Source organism: Erpetoichthys calabaricus, chromosome 9 (genome assembly GCF_900747795.2).
Source record: "Erpetoichthys calabaricus chromosome 9, fErpCal1.3, whole genome shotgun sequence".
Lineage (NCBI taxonomy): Eukaryota > Metazoa > Chordata > Cladistia > Polypteriformes > Polypteridae > Erpetoichthys > Erpetoichthys calabaricus.
Genome location: NC_041402.2, coordinates 153,486,527 through 153,503,289, shown reverse-complemented (window position 1 = coordinate 153,503,289; position 16,763 = coordinate 153,486,527). Strand labels below are relative to the sequence as shown.

General features: G+C 38.3%; 1 protein-coding gene across 1 annotated transcript in view; it reads right to left on the bottom strand.

The window, feature by feature from the left end:
* Positions 1–11,942, bottom strand: part of LOC114658211 (uncharacterized) — a 53,630-nt gene extending 41,688 nt beyond the window's left edge. The window contains exon 1 of the mRNA XM_051932382.1: positions 11,881–11,942. Within this exon, the coding sequence (XP_051788342.1) occupies positions 11,881–11,914 (34 nt within the window). The 5' untranslated portion in view covers positions 11,915–11,942. The remainder of the gene's footprint in view (positions 1–11,880) is intronic.
* Positions 11,943–16,763: the final 4,821 nt, after the last annotated feature.

Here is a 16,763-nt window from a genome sequence, read left to right as displayed (position 1 = left end):
CACTGTAAACTCTTTGGGCTTCATGCTATAAAACCTACCATTCTGTTAGCCTTCTTAATGGATTCTGAACACTGAACACTAAAAATTGATGATGAGTCCACTACAACTCCTAAATCCCTTTCATGTAGTATACATTACATTTTCAGACCTCTAATTGTGCATACAAACTTAACATTTTTATTTCCTACATGTAATAATTCACATTTACTTACATTACATTTCATCTGCCACAAATCTGCTCTAGCCTGTATGCTGTCCTGGTCCCTCCGTAATGATTCAATGGATTCCAGATTATCTGCCAATCCAACTAGTTTGGTATCATCTGCAAACTATATCTTGTAGGGGGCGCTCCTGCCGCCCAAGCCCGACACAGACAGACGCAGGACACAACTTAAGCACACACACACTTTTTATTCTTCTTACTTTTTCTTGGCGGAAACACCTTCCCTGTTTCCCACGTGTACAGCACAGCTCACAGCACAGCACAATACAAATCTCTTCTTTCTTTTTCTCTTTCTCTTTCCTCCACTACTCCAGGCAAGCTTTGTCTAATTCTGGCTCCCCGAGTAGTGGCAGTAAAGCACCTGGAAGTGCTCCAGGTGCTCGTTGACCCACTTCCAACAGCACTTCCGGATGTGGCAGAAGAACTGCCCATAAGGGCTCAGCAGCAGCTGCTGCACCCCCTGGCGGCACCCACGGAACCAAATAGGGCTGTATCATACTTCAACTCCCATGGAGCCCAGCGGGGGTCTGAGGCCCCGCTACAACCCGGGGTGCTGCAACCTAATGCTCCGGGGGAGGTAATGCTCTGGATATGCTCCCTTCCCCTGTCCTTCCAGCATGGAGGTATCCCGGCTGGACAAGGGCCCCAGTTGTACAACACAAAACTTAACCAGCTTTTTCTTTACATTCCTATCCAAATAATGTACAGTATATACAGTATATAAAAAATAGCAGCGGCCCTAGCACTGACCCCCTCGCAGCATCCACCCTCTGCTTCCTATGTTTAAGTCAATTCTCCACCCATCTACACACTCCTTCTTCTTTTAGTTCTTTTAGGACCGTGCTGCTAAAATATTAGTTTAAATTTAATGACTTTTATTATGGCACCTATTTTTATTATCTTTATTATTTTTGTAGATCTGTCAGAAACAGTTGCTTTTTTTCAAGGAAGGATGTAGAGAATGTGTTATAGCAGGGTTTTAATATGTTATGGTACAGTTAAGAAAGAGTAGGTGATGTATTTAGCATTGAACTGCTAAAGATGTCAAACTAATAATTTGCATACTTTAGTAGGCAAAACACCAAGCACAAAAAATAAAATATAATACAATAAAATAATGGGCTTCCTATATATTTATTTATGTTATAGCAATCAGTATGTGCGGTGTTAGTTGGACCAAAAAACCCAGGGTGCTTTGCAGTCCTCAGTTGAACAGATACCATATCAAATGTAATGTTACCAGTAAAGACGGACTCCACTACACAAGTTGATGAGCATAGCTGGAGAAATCCAGGCTTTTATCAGGCTGATGAGCCTGCTTGATAATAATCAAACCATTCAGTGCCTACATTAATAAAGGTGATTCCAAGAAATATAAAGCTTGTGACCCATTCCCATTGTCCCTGCTGATGTACATCAAGGAATATTTTCTATTCTATTTCTTTTTAAAGTAAAGCAAGAACAAGCATGAACATACATTTCTATTTTGTTAGCAAAACAATAAAGACATCTAGTCTCTTACTCAGAATCCCCAAGATCCACTTACAGCTGTGATGGATGGCTGGATAGATTCCCTTCCCTTACCTGGCCAGAAGGTCCAGATGGCCAGTGGACAGCAAAGAGTGGCTAGGAAAGTTGCAGAAGATGCCAGTACAGATTTGGGCATGCTGGCATCCCGACAGTGGTGGACCAAGGAATAATACCCTGCTGGGAGGCCAGTGTATTGGACAGACAGGGAGAGAAAATATGGCAGAGGAAAATGCTTCATCCAAGATGTTAGATGACAGCAAACCCTGGGCAGTCCTACCATTATGGATACCCACAAGGAATGCTGGAAACTATAGTCCCATAGGGCAGCCTTGTTGGGTTCCAGAGGTGCTGCCAGAGGGTGCTGTGGTGATTTGTGATCCCTGGGCTTCCACTCAACCCAGAAGTGCTTCCAATGGGCTATGCCCTAGCACTGGAAGTACTACCTGGTCCAGCTTTATCCAGGCAAGTTGGAATCAGGTGGAAGACATTTGAAGCTCACCTGGAGGAGTGGAAGGAGAGGAAAAAGAAAAAAGAGAGGAATACTTGTGTTTATGTTACTTTCAAAACCTTTCTGTAAGGTAGCTTTATTTATAAACCTTTTATTTAAACTCAGGAGATGTGTCTGTACAGTTGTGTCTGGGGATTAGGGTAATGCAATGCCCACTAATGGCCACATAGTATATAGAGTACACAGCATGCTTTGGTATGAGCATACTTATAGATTCTCTACCAAGAAGAGATTATAAATATAAAATGTAGGCCAGTCTTAATGTTTAAATCCTCAAATTTACACTAAGCCACTTGAGAAGAAAGTGAAAGTTAATAGCTGATAAAAAAGAAAGGGATTCATTTGCCTACCCACTTACATTGAGAAAGGCATACGCTCGCTGTACAAGATGGAATATTGCATCAGACAAAAGGTAATATACTGAGCACAGAAAAAAAAGATTGGCCTCCTAGACTCTGAGGTCATTTTAGTGGCCACCAGTGGGCTATGGCTGATGCAGATACAGCAAGAGACTATAGCAGCACATATTCTCCTTTCTGTAAAAAACAAACCCCAAGTAAATTCTCTAACTGTTGGTATAACAAAGGGCAGAACCTACCATCTCTAAATCACAATCAAATCTTCCACACTTATGCCATCCCCATATCTCCACCCTGTTATTTTTTGACAATGCACCATAACCCTAACCTGAACAAGCAGAGTACAAAATGGAAAGGCATACACAGATCTTAATATGAAAGGTTTAACTATATAAACCTTTATTTATGCCTAAAATAGTGAGACTTTCGTTTTCTATTTCCAAAGAAATAGGTAAATGAGTGGTTATGTTATAGAACCCAAGAGGCTATTGAGGTAGCAGCAAGGTGATATGTTCGTAGCACATTGCTGCGGCTCATTAAAAATTCACACAAGACTGTGGTTGCGTATACTAAATACTTTTATGTTGTTTATACATTTTGTATGATTTGTCACGCTTTGCATCATCAAACACCAGTTTCTATTTTCTGGATGGTCATATCCTGGTATGGTTTGCTTATGTTTGCTTAAACTTGTTCTAACTGAAGAAGACAATATGACAACCTTTTGTTCACACAACTAATATATTTACATTTCAAATTCAACTTTAGTCATCTGGAGAGTTAAAAAAATTAACTTCTTTAATTATCCGATTGCATTGTTGTATTTCTGCTATCTTGTTAATAATCTAAATGATGTTCAGGTTGAAAACAATGCAAAAAATATATAAATAGACTGAGATTAGATTATTTTATTATGTGTTCAGATGTGTGAAAATTTAAAATATGACATTAAATACATCCTTAATGCAGCCTGAAGGATGCAACTAGCGTATGCTGTACGCAACCATTTTTAAATGAAGAAACAAGCAGTGTTAGTGCTTAGGCTACCGTAGACAATTAAACAATCAAGAAAACGTTTTCTTCTTGTCTGTGAACTTTCACATGTTATTACTAATCTGTATTTATTTAATTTAGCTCTTTTTTATCATAGGTGCTATCACAGAGCACCTAATACATAAATTAGCATTACAAGATGAATGAATGAGTGTATGTAACAGTATATAATTAAGTCAGTAGTAAGAAGGAAGATGTCAAGAAATTTGTCAGGAGAAAATTACTGTTGAAACAGATTAAATAAATTATCAAATGTACCCATCAATGAAAACTGAGCATTGTATCAACAATTTAAACCAAGTCATCACTTTTTTTCATCACTCTGCATTATTAGGGAAGGTCCAGGACATGTCTAAAGTATAGTAAACGAATCTGTACAAGTGTCAACTGTAAATGACAAAAAGAAAATAGCTTGAATCCACAGAATGTTTATGAGGCAGATAACGCATAGCAGAAGGTTGGGAACCCGATAAGAGTGTTTATTGGTCTTGTGATTCTCATTAGATTTGCTGTTCACTTATTCTGCTGAGGTTAGTGGTGGTAACAAGCTAAGCAAGACTGACTTGACTTTCCTGTTGTAAACAACACCCTTCAGCAACTCCTGAAGAATTTCCATCCTCTCTGAGACTAACACAGAGAGATTTATTATACATAGATTAGTAATTATATCTTCCATTGAAAGTTCCCGGCTGGCATTCTTAATACATGCCCACGCTTTTTAAAACGCTAGAGTAGCATTGGGACATTTGATGGCCCTTCAGGAATTGTTGATTTACTCTGTTTATAAAAACAAATAGCACAACAAATCTCTTGGAAGAGGCTCATTTGGACCACTTGAACTTCATGGAACATAATTGTCAACAATGATGGCAAGGATGGTGATGTGGAATTGAAGATCTTCAGCTAAGATCTTAGCTTCCATTCGCAATCAACACCTTGTATATCACCTGCATTGATGCTACTCTATTGGTCATTCTCAAATTCCCCTCTACCATCATTTCAGCACAAGACCATAGGGTACCCTGTCACATGAAGAAACTGTTCCCTCCCATCTGTCTCTTGCAGGAAGAAAGTGACTAATTTGCCAGATGAGAACTAGAGTTGTAGGTGTTGGTTCTTATTTCAAACATTTTTACACATCGACCTGAATGGTTTCAGTATACCTTACAAATGTATTTTACATTAAAATTTAATGCTACTTATATATCCGCCTTAATAAAAGGATAATTGTCTGTGTTTCCTTTCAGTTGCCATGTCTATATTATTCCAAAAAATGGTGCATCACCATCATTTTTAGTTTAGCCTTTTGTAAAAGCTCTCAGCTGGTTAGTGAGATGCCCAAGGAACCCACAGCCTGGTGTCTTCCTGCATAGGACATCAAGAGTCATAACTAGGATGAACCATGAACCAATGACAAGTGAGGCAGACAAAGAATATTTTAAAATCAGAATCAAAGCAGTTTATTAATAACAGAGAATTAAAGTAAAACAAGTGCGCAATAACAGCTCAAAAAATAACCCCATAAATTGATCAATAAATAAATTCATTAAATCTGTGCCAATAAAATCTAATGTCATTTGTCTTGCATGGCAAATAAAGATTCCAAATAAAGTTAAAAAGTCCAAAACAAAAAGGTAAAACCATTACGTCCTTTTTTGCACTTGATCTGTCAATGTCAGGACAACGTTCTGCATTAAAATTGCGGCCGTTCACATCCTTTACCTAAAAATCAGATCAGAAATGCACTATACACAGACTCCTGGGTTTCCGTAAGGTGTCCTATCCATCTGCTGATGTTACTGCTGTGTCAGCCTCATTCCCCGACACAGCCTGTCACATGTCCGAATCCTTGCCATAACGGTGTCCTCTCAGTTTCCAAGTTGCCTTGCCCATCTAATACTGCCTTCATCCATCTAGCTCTCTGCTCTCGCTCTCTCTCTCCCTTCCATCAGCTACCCTGCTCAGCTGACGTGAGCATTACCAATTCTCTGGGCATTCATTCAAGCTCTGTAAAATATAGCCAACCAGACCGATGCTGCCTTTTTCATCAACCCATTACATCGCCCACCTGTGATTGCCCGCACTGCGTATTTTTCTTCAAACAATGCACTAACATGTTCCCCTTTATGTTACAGCGTGCTGTAGCTGGTATCTGCTAGCTGGTGCGCTGCACTGTAATCATTTCACTAGGCTGGATGCTGCCTGCTTTCATGTTAAAGTTAAAAAAACAGGCACGAAAATCATTAAATAATTAAAAACACATCTTCATCCTATCACAGTTGGTCTGATATTTTCTGAAAGTTAAAATCATAGACTTTTTTGCTGACAATGCAAGGCCACTTTTTTTAACTTTAACTGACTCCCCTGCTTTTGTTCTCAAATTGGTCCTAGTGTTATTTCACTGAAGGAATTCAACCAACTTTCTTACTATTAGGGCAAGAGAGAGTTGACCAGGATATGAAATGAAAGCAAGAAATCATGGTGCAAAGCAAAAGGCAAATAATAATAATAATAGTAATAACAGGAAAATACCAGAGACAAGCTGAGATTAGACAACCAGAATCAAGAGGCAAAACAGAGTCAGAAACTGACAAAACCAAAGAAACAATCTGAGCACTTTTTATACTTGAATTAGAAACTAACTAACTAGCATTAAAGAGGATAAAAGTATTTTTTTATTCACTGAGGGATTACCAAGGACCAAGTGCCACCCTATTTACTGAAAAACCTCATGAAGTCATATGAGTCAAAAAAGGTGGTCATGTGATCACAGTTGACAGTGTCACATAAATATGGGTAAACAAGATTGTAATAAAAATGACCTTTTTTATTACAAAAAAAACATAAAATAAATGACAGATTCAGAATCTGGATGCATTAAAGCCAAACAACTGAAAAATATACACTTATATGAGGGTACATCAAAAAGTAAAATTAATTTTGAAAATTACACAGTAATCGCAATGAACTGACACTGACAAAATACAATGCAATTGCGATGGCTTATGGGTAGTTCGAGCAAGCACAGTGCTGTGCTCTGCCGTTAGTCTAGTTGAAACTAAGGTCAAATGAACAACTGGTGCTCCTCTGCAGGATGGCACCATTGATGAACAACACACCGTACTGAGATTTGTTTGGGCAATAGTGAAATTTCTTTAACCTGCTGAAGTTCAAAACAACAATACAAAGCTTAGAACCAACAATGTCAATGTCTTGGAGTAGGCAAGTCAGTCCAGGTCTCAGTGCAGTTGAGAATATGTAGCTGGACTTTTCAATCATGAGCTCCATGTAGCCTGACAAATCTTAGGTAGTTTGCAAGTGAGAACTGGGAAAAATGGCAGATATGCAAAGCTGATAGAGACCTGTGCACAAAGACTGAAGGCTGGAATAGCGGGCAAGGGGTCATCTACTAAATACTGACTTGAAGGTGAGGAATACTGTGATCAAGTATTTTGTGTTGTATATCTGTCATTAATTTAGGCCACTTTGCAGAGATCTGTGTTCACTTTGACATTAAAGAGTCTTTTTTTATTGATCAATGTCAAAAAAGCCAAATTAAGTGTTTCAATGTTGTGTAACAACAGAAGGTGAAAGCTTCCAAGGGGGCACATACTTTTTTAGGGCACTGTACATTTATATAACAATAAAATATAGGTACTTTACAGAAATGTTTGTTTTAATTCCAACCCAACAGGACCTGCATATCTATGCTGCAAGAATTCTGAAAACTGCTCTCGGTGCTGAGTAAGGTCCTTGCTAGGGTCGTCCTGAATAGGATCCATGATCGCTTGCTCACCTACCAGCGACCAGAACAGTGTGGTCTTACGCCTAAGAAGTCTACCATCGACCGCATCCTGGCACTGAGGGTTCTCATGGAGCGCAAACACAAATATTGGTAGAGTTTCTTTGCAGCCTTTGTCGATTTCCGTAAAGCGTTCGACTCAATTGATTGAGCTCCCATATGAGACATCCTGAGAGTTCGCGGGATACCCTCAAGGTTGCTGGATATCATGAGCGGGCCTGTACACTGGTACTGTGAGTGCTGTGCACAGTGGAGGTAGAACCTCTGTGTTTTTCCATGTTGATTCTGGGGTTCATCATGGGTGTGTTCTTGATTCTACTCTGTTCAATGCTTGTATGGACTGGGTGTTGGGCAAGGTCATGGTGTCCAGCAGCTGTGGGGCATCTGTGGGTGAAGAAAGATTCATGGATCTTGACTTTGCTGATGATGCTGTGATCTTCACGGAGTCAATGGAGGCTCTGATCAGGGCTCTCGAGAGACTGAGTGTTTGGGCTGGATGGATGGGTAGTTATTTCAGTTATTTTAGTCTCTATTCTAATAGTTTAATTTAGAAGTCCCTTACTTGCAACATGTAACCCATCCTTTATTAACCAATGTTACTTCACTTGTTCTACTTATCTTAGTTGGTGTCACACATTGCCCGGTAATATGAATATTATTTATTTTGAACACCATCAGCATGTTGACTGTGTTAATTCTTATTCAGATTAATTAAAGATTACATCAAAAATACAGCAATTCTCTTTAGCCTCATTTACTCTTCTCCATGTTTTTAATTTTATTTCATTAATTTTGAAGAAAATGTAAGATCTCATTTTACTATACTTTTTCACATATACTCCTTTGCTACTTTATATACTCTTTTTCATATAAGGCAACATACAGTATACATCTCTTCCCTTAATTTTACTCTTCCTCAAACACCACTCTCCTTTCCCTTCGCCCTTGCCATCAATTCCATTTTTGGTATTTTCAACTGCTCCAGAGACCCTATTTATTAAGAAACCCAGTTAAGATGTCTTCATTGAGATGATTGACTGGAGCTTTGAGATTCTGTTGCAGGGTTAGTGCAATGCACTGTTTATGACTTTCTGACATTCTCATTAGTAAAAATCCCCTTCATCACATTAATCACTATAAAATATTCGTAGATCTAAATTCTACTTTAAGTTCTAATTTATTGTTATGGGTATACAGTACAACAAAATTCTTACTTGGCATTTCTCCCATACACTAGTGACAATAGTATATACAGTAACACAAACAATGAATACAAATATAGTGAATGCAAATCTGTCATTAAATGTAATATCAGAAGATTAATATAAAGAAGACTCATGCAGCTGTCAGTATGAGTGGCTGGGGAGCAGCATTAGTTTGCCAAAATGGAGGGGAAAAAAGCGACTGATCAGGATGGCTAAGGTCTTCAATGTTACTGTTTGCATTTACAAGACAGTGTGGTATAACGTATATGTCCTCTCATGCACCTAAGGCAAACTGTTTTTTAGTTGGCAAGTTTCAGTTTCTGCTTGAGTGGCTTATGGATGCACTTATGCCCTTAGGTTGAGGAGGGCTCTTCCTTTATGTCTGTTAATTAAATTAGATGTTGCAATGGACAACCTGAAACAAGAGGCTTGGGAATCATTGAAAGAAATACATGTAATTTCTACGTTTTACAGTAACAATAATGATTCAAATTATAAAAAAAATGTGAAAAATGTATTAGTTAAGTTTAAGGCTGCAAAGTGAGTCTCAAAGTTCACTTTTTGGAATTCCATTTCGAATTTTTCTCTGAAAATCTTGGAGCAGTGAGTGAAGACCAAGTTGAAAGATTCCATCAGTTTATACAGGACCTGGTGAGAAGGTACCAGGGACATTGGGATATTAGTATGACGGTGGGCTACTGCTAAATAATTCGTAGGGATGCACCAAAAAAAATACAAACACATCGGCGGAACCAAAAAAAATTTTTGGATATAAAAAAAATAAGAAATGATAAAAACATAGAAGTTATATGGACATCAATGAATATGTATTGCTGATTTATATACATACAGTAAATGTTTAAAAATTAGATTGACTAAATATTTTCATGTTAACATGATATAGAACAATATTGGATTGGATACATTAATAAACTCTAATTTATTAACATTGCTTTTATTTTCAATTTTGTATTAAAATGTGATATGATGAAAACATATTTTTTCATTTTGTTCATGAATGCAAAACAAAAAATTCAAAATTAATTTTTTTTTTATGATTGTGATATTATTACTATTAAAATAATACTAATATCAAAATAATAACAATAATAGATAAGAGTGTGGAGTGGGGGAGACAACAAAACAAATGGGGAAACATAAACAAATTTATATACCTCTTTTGGTCCTACCTAAACAAGAGTTTGAGTCCTGTTTGTTAGGTAGGGTGTCTGATCCCTTTGCCAGCTGAACATTATCTTATTTTGACTCATCTGACTTGCTCCTTCTGCCTTTTTTCCTTCCACTCGCTTCTCTTCTTCCCATTTCTATTTGAGAATACATGCTCAATGTTTTAATGGCTGCTTTCTTCAGGGGAAAGCCCAGTCTGGTATGTCTAGATATTATCTGGGGCCATCCTCTTACAACATAGGTGACCTGTTCATTATAAAGGGAGCAGGATGGATGGCAGGCATTTCAGCCTGGCCGGGACGTCCCTCAACAGAGAAAAGAAAGAAAAGTAGCCTTTTCAGGACACTACATCTCCCAGGACGCTAGATGGCAGCTCCCCTGGACGGAAATGGTTTCCCGGATTCCCTCAGGGCAACATGGGACATGGAGTCCGTTTCTTCAGCCCTGTTGGATGCCATAGGTGCCACCAGGGGGAGCTAATCAAGAACCTGAGGACTATTCTTGTTACACTAACTAAATTCAGAGTCAAGAGGATGGAAGCCAGCAGTACTTCCAGGACACTTGACAAGGATGATGTGGCGTTTGACCGGGACAAGGAACACTTTCGGGTCATGCACTACAAAAGGACTTTGGGAATCCCAGCAAGGAGAGTCGGAGTTGGGTGGTAGAGTGACGGAGCTGCTGGGTGGAGAGGAGGATTGTGATTATTGATTATTGTGTATTATTATTGGAAGAATTGTGGAGTGTGCGGTGCTTTGTGCACCTTATTGAAGAATTATTATTAATGAATCTTCTTAGTGCTTTTAACGTGTGTCCTGGACGTCTGTCTGGTGGGTTTAATGGGGCAACAGCGCCTCTACCGTCCACAATATATATATATATATATATATATATATATTTACTGTATATATATATATATATGTATATTTACTGTATATATATATATATATATATATATATATATATATATATATATATATATATATATATATATATATATATATAGGCTAACAGGCAATACTTGAGAGATGACTACTGTATTTCCCGTCTTCCTCCACTGTCTTTCATCTACATTTACATACAAGGAATCATTAACTCCGGGGTTCTCTCCATTATATTGGAACACATTATACCATATGGATGTTGGTCTAGCGACACTAGCAATCCTTCAGCTTAGCCCTGGAGCTTTACCGCTTTAACATGCCTGCAGTGGAACTCCCTTCATGGCCCACAATTTCACCAGTAGTCTGAAAATGGATAGACGCCCAGTCATCAAATGCCACACTGTAATTCAGAAAAATGACAAAAAGCCCTATTTAATCTGCTTTTTCTTTATAGCAGCGCAGACACAAAAAAATCATCTTGGCTGATATGCAAGGGCCTTATTGACACAAAAGTCGCACTAGCCTCAAACGAGGAGTCTGCAACGAGTAAATAAAGGTAGGTAAGGCTGTTTCTGCCAGTCTGCACAGCTGGATTTTCATTTTCCTTTTGTTTAAATAGGTAACAACAATTGTAGAATATATTGAATTGCATGCCTTCCTCTCTTAACTTGCAATACACCAGTACTTCTCATTATATTGAATAATAATAAGAGGGACTTGCCCACGGAATGCTGTATGAGCCCTCTAAATAAACTGTTAGCACCCTAAGCTCTGAAACCTCAGGTATGCATATATCCATAGGATAGCAAGAAGGATCCCATTGTTTTCAAAACCAGGGTCTGGTGAATCCATTATCTTTTGTGGTTCTACCTGGACCTAGTGGGTCTTAAAATCCTTGATTATAATCCCAATCCATAGCCTATTATTTTATCTGTCCTATCATTCACTGTTCCTCAATACCACAATGTTCTAGGGAGGTTCCAGCCTCATTCATGAGATCATTCTGTTTTAGTGATTAGAACAGAATAACATTTTTTAAAATAATTTAGTTTTAAAAATAAATAGAAACAATCAGCTTAATAGTATTTCTTATAAAGAGCACATTATAAAGAGAGAATATTTTCTTACTTTTTCTTATGAAAGATAACCTTTGGCCACTCATCAGTAAACTGCCATGATGACATAACAGTTTTTTTAACATATTGATGGTCTTTCATACACAGCATTACGCAGTTAAGTACCTACTGGGTAGGGCTTATTTGTACACTTGTATTCGTCATTTACTTGCGCTAAACTGATCAGACTGGTTTTTTCCTCATTTTTAACTTGTTTGTTTTCTTCCTGATAGATAAAAGATCCAGACAATGATATGGTTTTATAGCACAGTGCAGTTTTGCTAAATACCAAGTGAAATTTAATCAGGTGTGTATTTTTAAATGTAATCCGGTAGAGCATAGAACCATTGTGTTCTGTGAGCTCAAATTAGTTAAAATCCTCTTAGTTGTCGCATAACTGCCAGCCCCCAATTTAGGCTTGTACAGGGCTGATGTTGGAGCTTAAAATGGTACAAATGGGGTAACTGGTTTCTGACAGGTTCCATTAGTTGAGGGTCATCCTTTTTCCAGGAGCACCTTTTAAAAAGACATTAGTGAAATTTCAATCACAGATCGTGAATGGAAAACTGTACTTCAATTAATACTGAACAATGAAGATTATGCTTCCTGAACACTTTTGGGTGTATATTATAAGTCCTGGCCTGCTACTTTCAGATATCTGCTTTAAATTTCCCTATCAAATGCCATATTATGGCAATGTCCTATTGTTGTGATTTCTCATATTATAAGTTGTTATGCCCTTGCGCATGGGGATCATCTTCAGGGCTTGGCTAAGGTAAGAGATTCCATCACAGACAAATAGGAGGTGCTGTCACTAATCATTCACAGTGCCTGTCCTTGCCCGAAGCACCACATCTCATTCTTATACCCAAGAGAGGAAGGAGCTCCTGAGCCACCCAAAGCAGATAAATTTAATTTTGCTAAAAGTTATACGTTTTGCTGTGGCTAATTTGTGTTATTACGAAAGGTTGGAATGACTGACTTTTCTTTCAGTGGTGAGCCATAATACTTTTGTGTTTTTGTCATTTACATTTGTATAGCACTTTTATCACTACTCAAAGAACCTCTCATAATGAGAGGGAAGCCACTTTAACCACCAGACATTTTTGTGCCAATATGCTGACCACACATTAACTATTAGGTGGTGAAGTGGAGAGAGAAAGATAGCCAATTAGAAACAGGGGATGATTAGGGAGCCAGAATGACTAGGCCATGGAGGGCAATTTAGCCTGGACATCAGGATACACCCTACTCTTTACGAAGGATGCCCAGGAATCTTTTATGACCATAGAGAGTCAAGACCTTGGTTTTATGTCTCATCCAAAAGACTGCGTCATTTTTACAACACAGTGTCCCCATCACTGTACTGAGGTATTGTGATCCATATTCAGACCACAGGGTAAGTGCACCATGCTGGCCTCACCAACTCCTCTCCCAGCAGCAACCCAAACATTTTCCTAAATGGTCTCCTTTCCAAGTACGGGCTGAAAATGAACATATACATATCACTTATATCAGTATACATATACAGTACAACAACTACAACTGGAACATCTGTAGAGATCTAAAAGTAGTGGCACTGCTACCAGGAATGCCGCTAGGATATAACAAGTATGGTTGCTTCAGTTAAGAATGGGACAGCCGTGCTAAAGAGTCTAATTAAAAGACCTGGCTGCTCCATAAACATATGGTTTCGTGCAGAAATGTGGAATATAAACCATTTATCAGCCCAACAAAGATATTTTTACCTCCTGTTCATATAAAACTTAAACTGATGAAAACTTATGTGAATGTGATAAACAAGGAGTTAGTATTTGGAGATAAACATTTCCACAAATAACTGATACAATGATTAAGAAGGACATTTTTTTGGTCCCCAAATTGGACATATCATCATTAACAAGCAGTTTGAAGATTTGCTAATTGGGCTTTAAGAACTCGCATGGAAGGCATTCAAGGGTGCTGCCAAAAATTTTCTTGGTAACTACAAAACGCCAAACTATGTCCAGCTGGTTGACAGCATGCCTCAAGTATACAAAACCATGAAGTGCAACATTTTGCTAAAGATTTATTTATTGTGTTCACACTTAGTGCACTCAGTGAGGAGCATGGTAGAAGGTTTCACCAGGATTCTGCAATGATAGAAAGGGGTATCAGGGCAAGTGGAATCCATCAACACTGTCCAATTATTGTTGGGCAGTAAAACAAGAAGCATCAGATGCTGAGTACCAATGAAAATCAGCAGCTAAACATTTCCAGCTCTATTGAACTAATGAAAGTGTCGGCATCATTAAGAGATTACACACATTAAATTCAATAAAAGTTAAAGGAATACTCTGCCAAAAAATAATGTTTTTTTTTTATGTTACTTATGTAGTTTGAAGTGATGGCTGAGAGAATATTTTTATCTCATATTTTCATGGAGAATGGACATAAAAATGTTTATGATAGAAGAGAAGCCCATGGTGACCAATATTGAACAACAGCAAACATCATGTCACATCCACCACATGTCAAATCATCCAATTCTATGTTCACAATATGGGTAGAGTATCCCTTTAATTTAATGTTTCTTCTTCTTTCTTAAGTGATGCTGTTATACAGTATGTAAGTTGATCATGAAGCTGTCTACCATAATCAAACATTTTGTAAGGAAGCAATACTTTTGAAAAAATGTATTGTCGAGTGTAATATATTCATCGTCTTAAGAATTTTAAGATTAGTAATCTTAAAATAATAAACTGTGTATGACTCTTCAAAGTCTGTTTTTTTTAAATCTTCCCCCAGCTTATATCCCAACTCTTGTCCACATTTTTTAGATTTGTCCTAACTTCACACCTTACCATACCTCTATTGTCACCATTTTCATAGGTAGATGAAGTCTTTCTAAGTTTATAATTATTTATTCACATAGTTAAATGAATCTACTAAATAATGATAATATTCTGGAGATCTCTCTGGGCAGTTTATATTGATACTTAGAGAGATTTCATCAGGTGTCTTTAATCAGTTCATTTTGATGGATTACTAGAGCAGTCTGCTGATTGAATCTAGCTCTACTTGTATACTTAAAATATTAAATTAGAGAAAAAAAACACCACTGTAGCTTCTTTCAGTTGTTGCTGACAAGAAACAAACCCAGGGTGCCATTCCATCACAGGTATGACAATTTATGTCCACATTTTTAAAGGAAATGCATATATTAAAGGAAATGAGTTGCAGCAACTCAAAATCGTACTTCAGTAGTTTGTATGGCCCTCACATGCTTGTATACATGTCTGACAACGTCGGGGTATGCTCCTAATGAGACGACGGATGGTGTCCTGGGGGATCTCCTCCCAGATCTGGACCAGGACATCACTGAACTCCTGGACAGTCTGAGGTGCAATCTGGTGGCATCGGATGGACCAAAACATAATGTCCCAGGGGTGTTCTATTGGATTTAGGCCAGGCGAGAGTGGGGGCCAGTCAATAGTATCAATTCCTTCATCCTCCAGAAACTACCTGCATACTCTCACCACATGAGGCCGGGCATTGTCGTACACCAGGAGGAACCCAGGACCCACTATACCAGCATAGGGTCTGACAAAGGGTCCAAGGATTTCATCCCAATACCTAATGGCAGTCAAGGTGCCGTTGTCTAGCCTGAAGAGGTCTGTGTGTCCCTCCATGGATATACCTCCCCAGACCATCACTGACCCGCCACCAATCCGGTCACGCTGAACGATGTTACAGGCAGCATAATGTTCTCCATGGCTTCTCCAGACCCTTTCACGTCTGTCACATGTGCTCAGGGTGAATCTGCTCTGATCGTGAAAAGCACAGGGCACCAATGGTGGACCTGCCAATTCTGATATTCTATGGCAAATGCCAATCGAGCTCCACGGTGCCAGGCAGTGAGCACAAGGCCCACTAGAGGATGTCAGGCCCTCAGGCCACCCTTATGAAGTCTGTCAGAGACATTCACACCAGTGGCCTGCTGGAGGTCATTTTATATGGATCTTCCAGTGCTCATCCTGTTCCTCCTTGCCCAAAGGAGCAGATACTGGTCCTGTTAATGGGTTAAGGACCTTCTATAGCCCTGTCCAGTTCTCCTAGAGTAACTGTCTCCTGGAATTTCCTCCATGCCCTTAAGACTGCGCTGGGAGACACAGCAAACCTTCAGGCAATGGCAAAAATTAAAAAGGTTTGGGGTAGCTACCTCGTATACTTGCCAATCAGGATGGAGTAATGCAATATATCTTTACAGACAGAGTCTAAAACAAAACTGAGGTACAAAAGGGAAAACGGCCAATGTACAGTCAGGTGACAGGAAGAAGTATGTTCAGAGGGACAGAAACAGAACTGATATCTCTAACAGGCGGAGTTTTCTGTTGGTCTACAGAGGAATAAAAGGAGAAAGATTTAGAGTAGAGCATCAACTTAAACTGTCCCCCATGTGCACATGTGTGACAATATATATCAGGTCCTTGAATGGTTAATAATATTTATATATGTATAGTTTGTATATGATTAAGGTAGGATTCAAATATGAGAAATGACAATTAATAAGCTATTTCTAATTTTGTTCAGTATTTGTCATGGTGAATAGTGCTCTAAATTGTTTTTACATGTACTTTACATTATAAGACATCATAATTTTTGCCCTTTGTCATGCAGCAAGGCAGTAATGGATACTAATTTGTCACAATGTGGTTTCCCACCCAAAAGCAACACTATACATCTGTTTATTGTGAGCATTTAATACAAATAAAAAATCTTTTAACCTGTCATAATTCTAATACATTTTACTGGTGGTGTTTAAAATTATTGCATACATACATTTTATATTAATGATTTTACCATTAATCTGGCTTCAGCTAGTCAGAAAAGAAATAAGTCACTTTAAGGCCAGAG